Genomic DNA, 18,165 nt, shown 5'->3' with positions numbered 1-18,165 from the left:
GTTTTTCACCAGGCAGAAAAAAACTCTGAATTCGGTCCCTCAGGAATCTTCTCAGGGTGTTTTCTGCTAGTGGTGCCAGAGCCCTATGGCCCTATGGTGCCAGAACTCTATCAGTTCCAGGAGGGAGCTGCGCCACTGAGACTCAATGCCCAGAAGGCTGCTCAGCTCTTGTTCCTGCTACAATAGACACTGAGAATAGGGATTAAAGCCTCATTAGTCTTTTGAGGTATGTGGGGAATGGCTATTTTGTTTTTGTTTAATTAGGGTCTTGGTATAGAGCAGGACATTTAGTCGCCTATGTCCTTCTGTCCAATTTAAAGGTAGGGCTGAGCTGATTCACTGTCCAGAGATTAGTAGTGCAATGAACTACAATTAAACAATAATAATAATAAAAACCTTTGCTCAAGGAGAATGTTTCAATAACTTATATGTTCCCAGGCCAGCAGCATCATAAAGCTTCTGCAGTTGGGCGTCTGATATTTACTATCTTAGAACAGTGGTATGAATTAGCCAAGGTCTCTCCATTTATTTAGTTGTCGGTGAATGCTAAATAGAAATAAATGAGTCAAAATTAAAGGAAAAGATGGATATCAACTTAGCATGAACTTCTCTGAATTACTATTCAAATTCTTGGGTCCTTCTGGACTTTAAGACCACATTTTTTCTATAATAGGCAAGAAAGATGATTTATACAGTTTATTTAGAAGTAAACTTTATGGAAAAAATGTTATACACATCCATACAATATGTGGGTTATAATCATTGTTTTAAGAAACAATGATAGCATACAGAGGTGCCTACAAAGTTTTTATTTAAAGAGTCAGGGTCTCTGTCACCCAGGCCAGAGTGCAGTGACATGATCCTGGCTCACTGCAACCTTGAACTCCTGGGCTCAATCAATTCTCCCTCCTCAGCCTCCCAAGTAGCTGGGACTACATGCACATGCCAACATGACCAATACATTGTTTTTTGTTTTTTTCAAGATAGGGTCTCACTGTGTTTCCCAGGTTAAATTTTAAACATTATCTTTGTCTTTTTTGCCTGCTGCCCAAAGTCATAAGAAAATATATCATTATTATTTAAAATGAAATCATAGTTGTAATAATACTTTACTAATAATATTTTAATTTCAATACGGAGCTTAAACTTTCAAAGCACTCTTAGCTATGTAGGCTAATTTATTCATGATTAGAGTTCTTTAGCACACATAGTCCATTCCTCTGAGATATGAAATGGCAATGATATGTACTCGTCTTATTACAAAGCGAAGATGGGATAGATTTTAGATATTTCAAAAAATAAGTACTTTTTTTCTGTTTGTACAGTAGTACCCCCTTATCCATGGTTTCACTTTTCACAGTTTCAGTTGCCCAACATATAATGCAATAAGATATTTTGAGAGAGAGACCACATTAACCTTTATTACAGTATATGGTTATAGTTGTTCTATTTTGTTATTTTTATTGTCAACTTCTTACTATGCCTAGTTTATAAATTAAACTTCATCAAAAAGTTATGCATGTATAAGAGAAAACAGTATATATAGGGTTCTGTACTATTTGCCATTTCAGGCACCTAGTGGGGGTCTCGGAATATATCCCCCATGAGTAAGGGGGAACCACATACTTCAATACAAAGTTGAAAAGGCTCTGACCATATAGTATTCATGTTAATTTGGTATTTAAAAAATCACTAAACCTGAGTGAACTAATTCTCAAAAAAGGATATGTGTAGCTTTTGTTTCTTCAATAAAAATGTATGGAAGTATCTTTTAAGAGTGATTTTAAACTACTTGTCTTTTAAGATAACTTTTAACTGATGATTTGGGGGCACTCATAAGCTCTCTGGGGATAAAACTAAGATTCCATTAGAATATCTTGATTTAGGTCGGGGACAGTGGCTCTTGCCTGTAATCGCAGCACTTTGGGAGGCCGAGGCAGGAGGATCGCTTGAGCCCAGAAGTTTGAGACCAGTCTGGGAAACATGGTGCGATTTCTTCTCTTAAAAAAAAAAAAAAAAATCTTAGTTTAATTTTTAAGTCAAAGAGAGAGAGAATAGGGATAAAAAGAGAAGAAATTCCTTTCTGTACAGGGCAGCTTTAAGTGTAACTTCTTGGCGGTATCTGAGGTGGCAGAGAAAGAATGGTGTCTGGGATTTGATTATCTGCACTGTGATTTAAGTTCACTGAACCTTGGTTTCCTCATCTATAAAATGAGAATGTTGTCTTGAAGAGCAGGTGCTTAGTACTATTATTGTAGGCAAAGGAGTTCAACTAAATGACTTCTTGGGTTTCTTTTAAATGCCAGAATTAAATAGTAGTAAAATAGATGAACCAATTTCCCTTCAATCGTGAGTAGTTTAAAATGCCACCGAAGATGGCAGAATGAGCCATTAAAATGGCTTTTATAAAACTTTCTTCCTTCTGTTTTTATGAACTATAAATTAAAGCTATTCTATTCATAGTCTAAAGCTGAGGAAATAAGCTTTTGTAACTTGGTAATATTTTCACCCCGGGAAAATAATTGTTCTTAGAAAAGCTAAAATGGGCCGGGCACCATGGCTCTCGCCTGTAATCCTAGCACTTTGGGAGGCAGAGGCAGGTGGATCACCTGAGGTCAGGAGTTTGAGACCAGCCTGGCCATCATGGTGAAACCCCATCTCTACTAAAAATACAAAAATTAGCCAGGAATGGTGGTGGGTGCGTGTAATCCCAGCCACTTGGGAGGCTGAGTCAGGAGCATCGCTTGGACCCAGGAGGCAGAGGTTGCAGTTAGCTGAGATCATGCCATTGCACTCCAGCCTGGGCAACAAGAGGGAAATTCCATCTCAAAAATAAAAAGAAAGAAAAGCTAAAATATTCCTATGCTTAATCCTACTGTTGGAAGCATAAAGATTTGTTATATTTCTTGCATGGTTTTAAAAACCAAGGACTGTTTTCAAAACTTAAAGCAATGATTAGGTGCCATATAAATGTCAAGTTATATATCACCTGAGGACTTTAATGGAGCACATAATAAATACTAATTAATTTAACCAACACCCCTGTGGTAAACACATTATTACCCCTCCTCCCCTTTGAACAGGCAGGGAGACTAAGGTTCCATGAGACCAAGTAACTCACCCTGGGGATGTGTGGAAGAAGTTGCTGAGCCAGAAAAAGGAATGGAATCTGAGCCCTATATATTTACAGCTTAAGAAGAGTCTTATTCTTCATGGATGAAAACATTTCTGCTTCCCTTTACATTTATATATTTGTGAGGATAGAGTGGATTGTGTATATTACTGAGACACCACCCCCCTTCCCAAATGTTAGCTCTTTGTTTCCGGGATGTGCAATGACAAATAATTTGTTGGTAATGCTAACACTTCAATTAGTTAGATCTACACTTACTTAGTAAGCTTCAAATTGTTCCTGTTGATGGATTAGAAAATGGAATTTAGTAAGAACAATGGAGACTGAAAGCAACAAGGAAAATAAAACAGATTTTTCCATTAAGCAGATAGGTAATTTTTTTATATTTTATGTTTTGAGACAGGGTCTCACTCTGTCACCCAGCCTGGAGTACAGTGGCACAGTCATAATTCCCTGCAGCCTTGATCTCCTAGGCTTGAGTGATGCTCCCACCTCAGCCTCCTAGGAAGCTGGGACTACAGGGTATGCCACAATGCCAGGTTAATTTTTTGTATTTTTAGTAGAGATGAGGTTTTGCAATGTTGCCCAGGCCGGTCTCGAACTCCTGGACTCAAGCGATTCACTTGCCTTGGCTTCCCAAAGTGTTGGGATTACAGGTGTGAGCCACCACGCCTGGCCATGCAGATAATTGATTTGCTTTTTTGTTGTGATTTTACTTTTATAATTTTTCCCAGTAATTGTTACTGGTAAGGTAGTCTAGGAATTATTTTGTGATCTCCTGTCCTACCTCCTCAGTTTATAGAGGGCACTCAATAAGGACTTATTGGCTGAAACATAATACTCCTCCCAGTCATAGATTCATCAGTGACTAAAAGGAAATGTTGTGTAATGGATAATACAATGTTTGAGCAATTTACTCATTCTAGCATTCAGTTAATATTGTGCATTTACTCATTTAATCAGGTAATTTGTGATTAGAAGAATCCAAGAAATAAACCAGAACTAGCCATGTTGATTTCAACTCAGTTAACTTTGACAAACACCCAGTGTAATTCTTTAGAAACTAAAATTTTGATAACTGGACTATGACTTATGATTTTTAAAAAACGAAAAGAGATTGAATGTGTCAAGAGCCAGCATAACATACATTTGCCCAAATTTTATTTTCCAGAGCATCACTTTTCCTAGGCAAGAATAAATGCTAGAGGCTGCCTGACTACCCCTATTGGGTAGCATAACAGAATTCACCATCACTGGGTAGTTTTTTTTTCCATACTACACTGCAATACTGGTTTATTTAGCATATGTATAAGTTCCTTTCTGTCATACTTTTGGAGTTTTGATGTATAAAATAACACCTTGAAATTGTTAGCTATAACACAGAAAAATAAAATTGAATTTGGTCAACATCAAGGTACTGCAGTACGCTTCTGAAAATAAGCCTTGCAAATGTTTTTCCACTAGAATATTTATGGATATAGCAATTTAGGTAGTCATTCACTAGAGGAGTTTATGACATGCCAGTAGCTGAAAGATGAGAATAAAACCTACAGTTTCCAGTTGCAACTAAAGAAAGATGCAAAAACAAAAACAAAAAACCCAAACACATGCACTTTTTTTAAGGACCTTTTTTTCCTTTTCTTTTCTTTTTTAGATTGGTACTAGGTTTAAGAGGTTTACACATTTGTAAAACTGTATGACTATTTCTGAAAGACCACATTCTTTCCTGTTTAAAGTTAAATAACTCCTGGAATTTTAATTTTAGTTTCTCAAACAAGACAAAACCAATTGAACTGCTTTATATTATTTCCTGAGTCAGGAATTGAGGCCAACAGTATTGAAAAGGTAACCGTGAGTTGACTTTTTGTGTTTTGTAGGTTAATAGTAGCAAAGAAAAGGGCAAGTTGTTTATGTCCTTAAAAATAATTTCAGAAGAAATTAAAGAGTTTTCATCTCACTATTAATCACATTATTTCTCACTCCTTTGTCAGAGGAAGAATTTATAAATGTCAGTAAAGTTCTTTTTATGCAGAAATTATTGAATTTAAATACATGCTAATTGCTGCTACTGATAGCTCTATCTGCAAGAGGATTAAAGCTGTTACAATATATTTTAAGAGTCTTGGCAGATGAGTGTTCTTATAATCATCACATTTTAGAGAACTTTCTAAATCACGAGTTACATGAAATAAAGAACCTAAAACAAATTAGGCAAGATCGTTTCATTTGTACGTATTATGTGCCAGGTATTTTTTTTTTAAGTAAAAAAAAAAAAAAAAAAAAAAAAGAAAGATTGTTTCAGTGGGCTTCCCTTTCCCTCTGGGGCCTATTAAATACTATACAAACAAGTCTGCCTCTTACTTTGGCTTATTTGGCATTGGTACACACCTCTTAGGCAAGTGGGGCGAGCTCTCTAGAACTGGCAGTCTCGTCTTGAACAGTTTGTTATTCATATTTCAGTCCTCTTTTTTTCACACCTGTTTTTCATTTCAGGATATTAGAGTATCTGATGTTGATCAAATCAATGGAAAGTAGACTGGGATACAAGCATTTCAGACTAGCACATTAGGACTGGGTTTATCTCACTCACTGGCATAAGCTGTATGATATCTGAGTGGGAAAATATTTGTTTAGAAATGTCTTTTCACCTCTCTGTCAGGCTTACAATGGCTTGCCAGGCCAAGCATTGAGCAGAGAAGAAAGGCATCCATTTTGAGAAGCCACATACTTTAGATGACATATGCAGAAGCAACGTGCATTGGCATTTCATCATTTAGAATCTTATCCAAGTGCCAACATTTATCCTAACCTGGAAGGGAAGGGTGCCAAAGTAAAAAAATGTGTTTACTTTGGCCTCATGAAATTCATGCTTAGGCAAATCTTAGGGGTATACAGTCTTCTGTACGTTCATGCATAACACCTATTACTGTTAATAGGAGTTACCACATAGGTCCAAAAGAAAACATAGCCTTTAGAATTGAACTTAGACCTTGGGGATCAAAAGATCTCCCCAGCTAATAGCTGACAGGAATTGTGCAGTCTCAAATTTGCTCCCTGCTAACCTGACATCATTGAATTTGGAGAAGCAGAGCCAGGTTCATTCAGGGGTAGCAGAGACAGAGAAAGTGAAAAAAAAATTGTTTTGAAAATAAAAGTGATTATAAATCAGGCTTTTAAATTAAGTCACAGAAGTCCCTACCTAATTATATCATGAAAACAAGTTCCAGCTCATAGTTCTTAGAAAAGAGAAGGTTGTGACAGATTTATTCTTGTTTACTACTTTCAACCCCAAGCACTCTTGATTAATTTTTCTCAAAACAATTAAATTAGACTCAGCTAATAAAATAATATGTCAATTTGGAGATCAATTTACTTTTAATTTTCAGGGATTCATGGTAAGGGAAATCAGATGGTCAAAATAATCTGACCTATAGAACAACACAAATTTTGATTTATATCCCATCACTAACCTTCTCGACCCCAGATGTGAACAAGGGGCCAGCGAGTTACTGAAGCAACAGAGTGTTGAGAAACTGCTGTGGGCGGAACATTGTGTGAGGTGCTGAAGGGAGACAGATGTAATAGAAAAGTATAGTTCTTGTATTCAAAGAAATGTATAATTAAGGCTGAATGTCAGTACAAAGCCTATGGATAGGTTTACATTTACTTTTGTGCTTTGACCTTGCATCTCTCCTTTGAAAATGATAGTGAACTAGGGGATGGGGGGGGGGGGAAGTAAGGTCTTCAGTAGTCCATTAATTGGGGATATGCAAAGATCTCTGAACAATTAGAGCCCTTAACTGTCTTCAGAATAGGATAGGAATTAAGAAGACAAGATTTGAAAATAGATAAACCTGAACCTGTCCCTTGAAACTTTGCAAGCCCCTGTTTTCACAATTGTAAAATGGTAGCAATAATTTTCAGGGAGGTTGAAGAAATTGAGTAAGAGAAAATATATGAAGAATTTAGCACAGGGCTTGTCAGATAGCAAAGGTTCAAGTAAACAGTAGTCTTCATGGCCAGGTGCAGTGGCTCACGCCTGTAATCCCAGCACTTTGGGAGGCTGAGGCAGGCAGATTACCTAGGTCGTGAGTTTGAAACCAGCCTGGCCATCATGGTGAAAACCCATCTCTACTTAAAAATGCAAAAATTAGTTGGGTGTGGTGGTGGGCACCTGTAATCCCAGCTGCTCAGGAGGCTGAGGCATGAGAATCTCTTGAACCCAGGAGGCGGAGGTTGCAGTGAGCTGAGATGGCACCACTGCACTCCAGCCTGGGCAACAGTGCAAGACTGTCTCAAAAGACAAACAACAAAAAAAAAGTAGTCTTCATTATTATTAATGACGGATAGTGGCTAACATCCATTCAATAGCTAATATCCTATGCATGGAATGTTCCTGACTTTCTTCTCTAGTATTTATTGGTGGCTCAATTGACCACTCAGGGAGTGTCAAATACAACTGTATAACCTTGGTCAATTTCTTCTTGGGTTCCATCCAAAAACTGACTCTGCAAACTGCCCCTGCTGGAGGTGTCGGGGTTTGGGGGTGGGGTGAGGTAAGGGGGTGAAGAGTCATGCTGTACTCAGTGAGGATTACAACCAGGAGCATGTGTTAGCCAAGTTAGAGCCACTGCAGGCACCTCCTGGCTTTGTACCTATTAGGACTGAGTAGCGTTGTGTGTGCCAGGCTGGCCCCATGGGTATCCTTAGTAGGTCATGTGAGTGTTTTCACTGTGTCCCTTCTAGACTATGCAAACTCCAGTAATGGGAATCTCGTTTTGGAATGAAGTGTTGTTTTCATACAAAGGAAAATACAGTAGCTAGTTCAGACTGTTCCGTGATATAAGAGGCAATAAGCCCTGCTTAAAAGGAAAAAAGCTTCCAGAAGTGAAATCACAAATACTGCATTATGATGGGTTGCAATAAACATGGGTGTGTGTAGAAAGAGGATGTGGCAACACTTTTGTCTCCTGCCATGTCAACTGAGGTGATGGGAAACATGACAGCCTAAAAGAATTAAGGGTAAGTGGTTGGAAAGAAAAGCCAGTCTTGGAGTTAGAGAGAACAGGTGAATAGTGCCATCACAGAGTTTCATTATTTTTGTGCATGTGATTAAGATTTGACTTGGGAATATCATTAAAGTGGAGAGCTTGAGAAATGTCTAGAAATATGTGAACCAAACTGTGTGCAGCTTAGATTGATGCAGAAAGAATACTTTTTTATACTTGTAAATGTTTTGATACAAATTAAATATAGAAAATACTACATTTTCTATCTAAGAAGGAAGAAAAATAATCTGTGGACTTTGACTCCTAAGCTCTGAAGACACATGCTAATAATAATTGGCAAAGGTATTTGTTTTACTCTGTAAAGTTAAGAAATTAAACCCATATGCAGGTGTCTAAAATTCGATGGATATGCAAGTGTCATGGATGAACACAGGAAGTGTAAAAGCTGTTCAATCTGTCCTGCCACTAGTACCACCTAGTGGTAGCCAAGAAGATGTGTAAGCATCTTTTTAAAAATTGCTTTAAAAAATTGTAAAAGCAATGCATCAATAAAACTCATTGTTAAAACAATTGAAACATGCACAATACTTCAGAGTAAATTGTCAGGGGTCTTTCAATTCCAGTCTCTCCCAACCCCACTTGTCTTCCTTATCAATAGTAATCTTGCCTTTCCTATGCATTTCCTCAAATTTCAGCCTCTCTCTCCCCTATCCTCTCTCTCTCTATGTGCTTAACACTTTTAGAATACACATGGAATCATTTAATCACATATTTTATGGGGTGATGTTTTTCACTTAACAAGTATCTTTAAACTTATTCTCTAGCACAGTAGAAACTATTGCTAATGGGCCCAGACACTAGGAGTTGCTCATAAGCTCAAGCATCAGGTCTGCTTTCAGATTCTGAGCTGGAAGAGTTATGTGGCTATTGAAAATGCCTTCCCTGGATGAGGTTCTTGACTCAGATTAGCCTTTATCAGACATGGTCAGCTTCCCACCTCCTTCTTCCCTCCTGTAGTCTCATGGTCTGTTACTCCGCCTCAGAGACCCCAGCTGCCATCATCCTCATTTAGCTTCCCCGCCCCTCACCACTGCAGAAGACTCTGTTCTCATCTCCTGCCTCCAAACTGCCTCCAGGAAGATTGCTTCATAACTCAAATATCATTCTATGATTTTACATTTAAAAACTTCCTCTGGTTCCCACTTTCTGTAGAACTAAAACTGCTCAGCATGTTTAGAAGGCTCCTCATAGCCTCGCCCCAACCCATGCCTCTCTTCCCTATGCTCCAGCCACCCAGAGTTCCTTCTTCCAGAGTGGATCATATATTTTCACATGCCAATACCCTGCAGTACCTTCTCTATGCCTGAAAGCAGCTCAAATATCATCTATGAAGCTGCTTCCAATTCCCACAGGCTCCTCCTCTATGTTTTGATGTATTTTGTATTTTTCCTAGTATAGCACTTGCCTCATTTTATTGTAATTATTTGGCTATAAGCAACTTGATTACTTATCACACTCCTATTGCTATCTCCTGCCTCCAGGGGACCTGGCACATGAATGTTTATTGAATGAATAAATGAACTTTAATAAGGAGTACAGTGAGTAAACCCTAGGGTAGTGTTTTCCAAACTTTAATATGATAAGAATCACCTAAAGTGCTTATTGAAATGCAGATGCTTTGGATTTACCCTCAGAGAGTTTGCTCAATTTAACAGGTCTAAAAAGGTAGAGTTTAGGAATCTACATTTTAACAAGCATCCCCAATAATTCTGATGGCCTGTGAGAAGCCCTCTCCTAGAATGCAAAGCAAATAATTTGGGGGCGGGGGGAAAGAAAGAACATTTGTTCCTCATGATGGCACACATTGAAGAATGTGCTTATTCTTCACATTCACATGTAAGAGAGATCCCTTGGGGTTGTTGTTCCAGGCACTCCTGAGAATAAATAGATACCAGAATAAGTTTGAGAAAACCACAGTTGGCTGGGTGCAGTGACTCACACACTTTGTAGTCCCAGCACTTGGGGAGGCCAAAGCAGGCGGATCTCTTGAGGTCAGGAGTTCCAGACCAGCCTGACCAACATGGTGAAGCCCCATCTCTACTAAAAATGCAAAAATTAGCCAGCTGTGGTAGTGGTGCACCTGTAGGCGCAGCTACTTGAGAGGCTGAGGCGGGAGAATTACTTGAAGCCGGGAGGCAGAGGTTGCAGTGAGCTGAGATTGTGCCACTGTACTCCAGCCTGAGTGACAGAGCGAGACTCTGTCTCAAAAAAAAAAAAAAAAAAAAAAAAAGAAAAGAAAAGAAAACCACAGTGAAGCGAATTCCGTGAAGACTATAAAGAAGCATCAAGCTCTGTGTAGAGGGCTAGATTGTTTCTTTGTAAGGACAATTGTCATCAACTCCCATATGTTTGTTTTGTTAAAATAGCCACTATTTAGCCAGGCCCAAGCTGTTTTCACTAATACATTGCATTTGTGTCAAGCTTCTCTTTGGATGTTCTCCAAGCGTTTTAGCAGCTTTAAGCCTGTCTTCCCTTGTTCCCTGAGGGAGGAACAAGCACAAGTTCACGACAACTCATTAGAGAGGCATTGCTCAAGAGCAGCTCCTGGGGCACCAGATGCAGGCAGGAGCGAGGGAGTGGGATCCCTTCCAGCCCCCTCCCCTCTGTGCTGTCTCATTTTCCCCACCCACCCTCCCAAATGCTCCTTATTGTCTTCAGCAGGTGGTTTCCACCCCTGCCTTCAAGTCTGCTCAGACAATCTCCCTCCCAAGATAGATAAGCTCCAAAAAGATTCACAGGTTCTAGGACAATGCAGAACTGCCAAGGACCACATTGGCCAAAGCAATACCTTCGTACAATCAACCTTAAGGCATTTTCCAGAGACAATGGTAAACGTGGATTAGGCTTTTGATCAGAAGGCAGAATGTTCATGACCAGCCTGGGCAACATGGTGAAATCCATCTCTACAAAAAATACAAGAATTAGCTGGACGTGGTGGTAGCCACCTGTGGTCCCAACTACTTGGGAGGCTGAGGTGAGAGGATCACTTGAGACTGGGAGGTCAAGGCTGCAGTGAGCCAACATCGCACCACTACACTCCAGCCTGGGCTGTTACAGAGCAAGACCCCTGTCTCAAAAAAAAAGAAGAGAAAAGAAAGGCAGAACCTTTAGGCAGCAGATGTCCACCAGATGCATGTGTGCATGTGTGTGCGTGTGCACGTGTGTGTACAGCCATGAGTTTTAATACATGTATAGATTCATTCAACCACGGCTGCTATCGGGATACAGAACAGTTCCATCACCCCTAAAAGCTCCCTCCTGCTACCCTTTTGAGTGTATCCAAGCTTCATTTTAAGGCTTTAGTCTTATAAAAATGTTCAGGGAAAGGTTAAATGCTATAGAAAAGTTAAAGGTAGTCTGTGTTCAATTATGAAGAAACTTGTCATTCAGTGTTAGATTATTTCTATAGGGTGAGGACAAATTCCCTTGACCTATATAGGTACTTAGGTTGTCTTTCCAGGCAAGTTTGGTTAGCTATCCCATCCTACCCCAGGAGCTATCTAGTCCAGGATAAACTCCCTTAGTGGAAGCCTGATTATTTAAAATTACATTACCATACCCATTATTTTTAGATTAATTAATAGGAATCCAACATCATTAGCTTGTAGCCATGAAAACTCTGAAAACAGACTCTCAGCATGGTCATATGAATTGCATTTCAAAGTGTAACCATCTAGATTTGGGGGGAAATTAAGGACCTTACACACACACACACTCATATACACATCATATAGATCTACTTCACACCAAACACAAGCCTAAAAAATAAACTGTGAAAAGATCAAGATTCCAACTGGGTTTTGAGTTACAAAAAACAACATTAGTATTTTTAATTTTTTTTTTTTTTGGTCAAAGAAGGTGACTATCTGATAAAGGTAAAGGAAAAATCAGCTGTTTCAGTTTTGGGAAATTCATAATGCTCCTAAGTTTAGTGGGCTTGTTGAACTTTTCTGAACATTCAAATATTTTTGTCAAATAATTTTGACATTTCAAATTCTGCTTCAAGCATGGAGGGAGGAGGTTGCCACTAACACCATTGTTACCTCTTGGGTCATCGTCCCCCTTGGGATGGTCATTTCAGTGGAAGGAAATACCCTTGGCTATCAGAGGCCAAGGGTCTGTAAACTTCTAGAGGAGGGTAAGCGTGTTGGAGTCATACTGATTTGGATTTTCATTCTGTCTCCTCTATTCACACTAGATATGTGACCTTGGGCAGGTAGCCTAACCTCTCTGAGCTTAATAGCCTCATTTTAAAAAATGTAAATCATATGTAATTTTCAGGGTGGTTTTGAAAATTAAATGAGATCATATATATACAAAATGTCTGCCATACAAAAGATAGTCAATGGATGCTAATTTTGACTTTCCTTTCCCCATTTAATTCATCTCTCTACCTCCAAATACAGCCTCATCAAAACTAGGTCAGTTACAATTTATCTTATTTTTTAAGACCATGGAAGGAAAAAAAGATGGTTTAATCCTTCTCCTAATCCACCTTGTGACTTCTGACTTTCCCTGGTAGGCAATGATTTCTTAGAACCAACTTCAAACTATTACTTTTTTCTTTTTGGAGAAGTTTTACTTTACTGTCTTCAGTAGAAAAGAAGAGTAGGTGGTCTGGATTCCCCAGATGCGGATCAGGAAAGGCAAAGTTATGCTGCAGTAATGAACAACCCCAGAATCTTAGTGATGGTTTATAGAATAGTTTATTGTTCATCTCTCCACCCCAAAAAAGCAGATTGATAACAACATAAAGGACAGATAAGGGATAGAGCAAATATAGCAAAATGTTAACTGTGAAATCCAGGTGATAGGTATGGGAATGTGTCTTATGCAAGTCTTTCAACTTTTCTATACATTTCAACATTTTTCACAATAAAATATTGGGAGAAAAGTTTATTTCTCACTTATGCTATGGGTCCAACAAAAGTTGGCTAGGGTTCCATGCCGTATCTTCTCACTCCAGGACATAAGATGATCAATCATCTCGAAAGTGGCTATTTGCCATGGCAAAGGGAAAAAGAGTTCTGTTGGCATTGCACAGACTGTTGGATAATTTCAGCCTGAAATGACATGTGTCACTTCTGCTTACAACTCATTAGCCAGAGCTACCAGTACATGGCCCTAGCCCAGGCCATGGAGGTCAGATCCTATCATGTGCCTTGATGGGGGAGGGCTGGAAACATTTGGTAAGCAGCACAAGTGATTACCCTGATGAAAATAAACAACTTCATAAACTTCAAAGAATAACATACCTTAGGACTATCATCATTAATAATACGAACGTGACAAGGCAAATTCACTGGAACAAAGTCAGTAAGAGAATTCAGAAACTTTTTTCTTTCTCATCCACTTTCCTACTTTTAGTCTCCTTTAAAGGGAGCAGGAGAACTAACCCCATAAAGGCTGATATATTGCAAACTTCTTGCTGGCTAGTTTGCAACCGGTCAGCCAGCTAGCCAGCCAGCCAGCTCTTTCTAGAATCTCATCACCTTTTTGTTGAGTCAGCTCATCTTCCCTGAGTCAGTAAGATGTGGAAGCTGTCCAGAGATCTTAAGAAAAGCAGAAGTTAGGTTGAGGGTTGTAAAGCTTTTCAGAAATAGGATAATAAAATATCTGAGTAAACAATATTTCAATATTTTTCTTGACTCAACGTTTTAGAGGAGTCAGGAAAGACTTCATAGTGACATTTAAGCTGGCACTTGAAGGCGTTTGCAAGGTAGGAAATGGAGTAGGGCATTCCAAGCAGAGGGAACAGGCTGTGCAGTGGCAAGAAAACTGCTTTGGACTTGGTAGATCTGCAGGAGAATAAGAAATTCACTGTAACCAGAGACTAGAATGCATGTCGGGATTACTGTTAAAGTAGGGCCAGAAATACTGTATTTTTCATTTGTTAGCAAGTGGAGAATGAAATACCCTACTTGTTAAGGAAAAATTTTAGTCTTACCTAGTGCTCTAACTGTAGTTAACATGGCTTCAAAGAGAAAATATGTGCAAGTAATTTGCTATAAAGAGAACTATAGGCAAATGAGTTTCTAGCAACCGAATACTTCTGTTTGTTGGCAACAATTGTTGGCAACAATTAATATATCCACAGTAACTTTCTTTGGGAAAACAAGCTACCTGCTAGGCTGCAAACAAATTAAGGCAAAACTACCAGGTTATAAAAACAAACACTGCAGGAGAGTGGGCAGGTAATGAGGTGATTTTAAATGAAATACATTTGTCAAGAGAACAGTGATGGGGAGAAGAAAAACAAGGAACTTTACATGTGATATATCATTTAATCCTAACACATGTTGTGAAGTGAATGTTATTATCACCATTTCATAAATGCGAAAACTAAAGATCAAATAAAGTAGCTTCTTATAAAATGAGCTGTTTAAATTTGAGCCCTTATTTTTGAATCTCTGAGACATTTTTCCTCTGTAAAATGGAGACATGACACATGCTGCCTACCTCACAGGGCTGTTAAGAGGATTAAAAGAAATAACAAAAGAAACTGACATCATTCTTGACCTTATCTTTTAAATCAGAAAATCTTAAGTTTTCTGATTGTCTTGATGTCTGTATATTCTTCAAAACTGTCTTTATATAGGAGACTTAAAATGCCTGTTTGTGGAAAAAGTCTTTCTAACATATCTTAAAATATACTATTTTAAACTATTTTTAAATAATTAAAAATGTTACCTTTCCAAGCATCAAAATAGAGTATAACCTTTGGCCATTATCTGAAATCCATTCATGGAATATTTTAGGAAAATAAGTTTTATTTTTTAAACTCCTTTAGTTTCTCTCTTGGCATTTTAAATAATTTTGTTTGAAAACGTATCACTCCTTTTCTTTTACTTTTTTTTTTTTTTTTTTTTTTTGAAACAGAGTCTTGCTGTGTCACCCAGGCTGGAGTGTAGTGGTAGGATATCAGCTCACTGCAACCTCCACCTCCAGGGCTCAAGAGATCCTTCCACCTCAGTCTCCTGAGTGGCTGGGACCACAGTTGCACACCACCACGCCCAGCTAATTTTTGTGTTTTTCAGAGACATGGTTCGGCCATGTTGCCTAGGCTGGTCTCAAACTCCTGGGCTCAAGTGAGCCGCCTGTGTTGGTCCCCCAAAGTGCTGGGATTACAGGCATGAGCCACCGTGCCTGGCCTCCCTTTCTTTCTTAATGAAATATACCGAATAATGATGTTTTGTGCCAGGAACTGTTCTAAATTTGTAATGTGCATTAACTTATTTAATCCTCATAACCATTCTGCAAGGTAAATACTATTATCTCCATTTTCCAAATGAGAAAATTGAGGCACAGAGGTATTAAGTGACTTGCCTAAAACCATTCAGCTAATAAACAGCTGAGCCGGGATTTAAATTGAGGTATTTTCACCCAGAATCTGAATTTTTTTTTTTTTTTTTTTGAGAAGGAATCCCCTCGGAAGCCCAGGCTGGAGTGCAGTGGCGTGATCCCGGCTCACTGCAACCTCCTCCTCCTGGATTCAAGTGATTCTCCTTCCTCGGCCTCCCAAGTAGCTGGGATTACAGGTGTGCTCCACCATGCTGAGTAAATTTTATATGTTTAGTAGGGATGGGGTTTTGCCATGTTGGCCAGGCTGGTCTTGACCTCCTGACCTCAAACGATCTACCCACCTCAGCTTCCCAAAGTGCTGGGATTACAGGCGTGAGCCACCACACTTGGTGGAGAATCTGAGTTTTAAACACTGAACCATGATACAATGCTGATGATAATGGGCCCTCTTTCTAAATTAATCAGGAATATCATTATGCTTATCAATTTTTGATATCTACAGAAACTACTGCGGTTTTAGTACAGGATTGTGTACCTACAGCATAGAGATGTCCCCATCTGCTATTCTTTTGACTTACTTTGTCTGCTTTTTATAGTTTTCTGTCCTCTCTGAAAAAAAGAATATTTTCAGTATATCTACTGTAGAGGTAGATATTGTCTTCTTCCAATTGTTCTACTTCCAATTTTGTAAGAGTCAGAAACCAGATCACCCCACCTGTTAGAACTGTGTCTAAAATAGGAGTCATGAGGACTTGAGAGAAGACCCAAGCCTTTAGTGAATGGACTTTGTGACATCTGACAGGGATCTTTATTTTTTGGCATGTTTTCTGTTCTTAACTGTGATCCAGATAGTTTAGATGGCTGGATAAGTGACTTCTCAATAAGCGAGGTGTCACAAAATATAAACTCAAGGCATTTCTATTCTTCCACCTGTTCAAAAGTGTTTTAGTCATCATCATAATTGGAAGGATGGCCTAGTTCCTCAAGCTTCTGGGTAGCCATCTGATGCTTGGAGGTAGAGAGACGTGGCTACAACTCGTGTAAAAATAGCCCTTCCAGATGGCTGAGGGGCAAAGTTACAACTCAGCAGCTCGATATAGCTGAGCACTCAAATTTTGGAGTAGGAGGAGAGCTATGTGAAAAGTAGCCAGAGAGACTGGGCTGGAGCCCAATCATAAGTAGAACAGTATATGCCAGGAGAGATCACTTAACGTGCAGATTAGCTGTTAAGTTTTTCTGTTACTTCATCTCCATCTCCTCCCCACCTCCCTTGATTCAACCTGACTTCTGGCCCTAAGGGAACACATACACATACAACATACACAGATATGCACACACACTTTCCTTTTTTTTTTTTTTTAAGGAGTGTAAAATAGAGGTACAAACCATAACTCTCAAAAGGCTTCAGAATTCTTCTAGTCTACCCCTTTGTTTTAGAGCTAAGCAAACTGAGACAGAGAAAGGTGTGGTGACCAGGATGTGAGCAGGACTCACACGCTCCAGGTGCTCTGCCAGGGCTCATCTTCTGGCTCGTTTGTGGGACAGTGTGAGCAGTTATCCCAGGACATGTTTCCTCCATGTCTGCCTTGACTCATTTCAAACTCTAAATAAAGCCTTTAGTTAGAAAAAAAAAAAAAGTATGGGCCCAGTGCGGTGGCTCACACCTGTAATCCCAGCCCTTTGGGAGGCCAAGACAGGCAGACCACGAAGTCAGGAGTTCAAGACCAGCCTGACCAACATAGAGAAACCCCATCTCTACTAAAAATATAAAAATTAGCTGGGCATGGTGCTACGTGCCTGTAATCCCACCTACTCAGGGGGCTGAGGCAAGAGAATTGTTTGAACCTGGGAGGTGGAGGTTGCAGTGAGACAAGACCATGCCACTGCATTCTAGCCTGGGCAACAGAGCGAGACTATCTCAAAAAAAAAAAGAAAAAAAAAAACCTATGGATTATTGCAAACGTCATGATAATGTCTCCACCCTTAACACAAATACTCAAGCTCTAGTCACTGGCTTGGAAAACTGTTTCACCAGTGAAAATATTTACTAACCAAAGTAGTAAATATTAAATTAAAATGTGTAGTTCCCACTTTTTATTTTAAATCTTTTAATCACTCTGCATTTCTATCGGATATTCTGGAAGAAAACCTAAGCCTCTGTAGTAAATCCATTGTTTTAAATATCTCAATGTCTGTTCAAATAATTGAGTGTTGGTTTTAAAAAAACAGTGATTAGGAATGGGTTAGTACTTATGTTTTAGCAATTGTAATGAAGACTTTTTTTTTTTTTTTTGAAAAACAAGCTTATTGAGAAACATGTTACACTCCTTTAACATCATTTATGATCCCCAAAGGCAAGGCATTGCTGTTCCCTGGTGGCTGCACAGCATCACTGCAGGTAAGCTATTTGCAGGTGGAAAAGGTGTTGAGTGCCAGCCTTTGAAATTCAGTTCTACAATGAATCAACTCTTTAAAATACTCCCAGCAGCTTGCATTTTCTTATAAGAAGGGTTTACAGGTAGCAAAAACAAACAATCCCCAACCAACTTTTTCCAACACAGTAGGATTTGTGCTGCCCAAGTAAATATTACAATATTATTGGAAAATAGCATGTTACTTTTCAAGAGGAAGTTTCTTGACTTCTTATGGAATTTATCCTTA

The 18,165-nt window shown here is 38.9% G+C and overlaps 1 protein-coding gene across 1 annotated transcript in view; it reads right to left on the bottom strand.

Moving 5' to 3' along the window:
- Positions 1–9,757: 9,757 nt before the first annotated feature.
- Positions 9,758–18,165, bottom strand: part of CNRIP1 (cannabinoid receptor interacting protein 1) — a 33,044-nt gene continuing 24,636 nt past the window's right edge. The window contains exon 3 of the mRNA XM_010380638.2: positions 9,758–10,076. Within this exon, the coding sequence (XP_010378940.1) occupies positions 10,020–10,076 (57 nt within the window). The 3' untranslated portion in view covers positions 9,758–10,019. The remainder of the gene's footprint in view (positions 10,077–18,165) is intronic.

The sequence above is a fragment of the Rhinopithecus roxellana genome, chromosome 17, assembly GCF_007565055.1.
Source record: "Rhinopithecus roxellana isolate Shanxi Qingling chromosome 17, ASM756505v1, whole genome shotgun sequence".
Taxonomy (NCBI): domain Eukaryota; kingdom Metazoa; phylum Chordata; class Mammalia; order Primates; family Cercopithecidae; genus Rhinopithecus; species Rhinopithecus roxellana.
The sequence above is the reverse complement of the archived record's forward strand: the minus strand, read 5'-3'. Positions and strand labels throughout refer to the sequence as shown.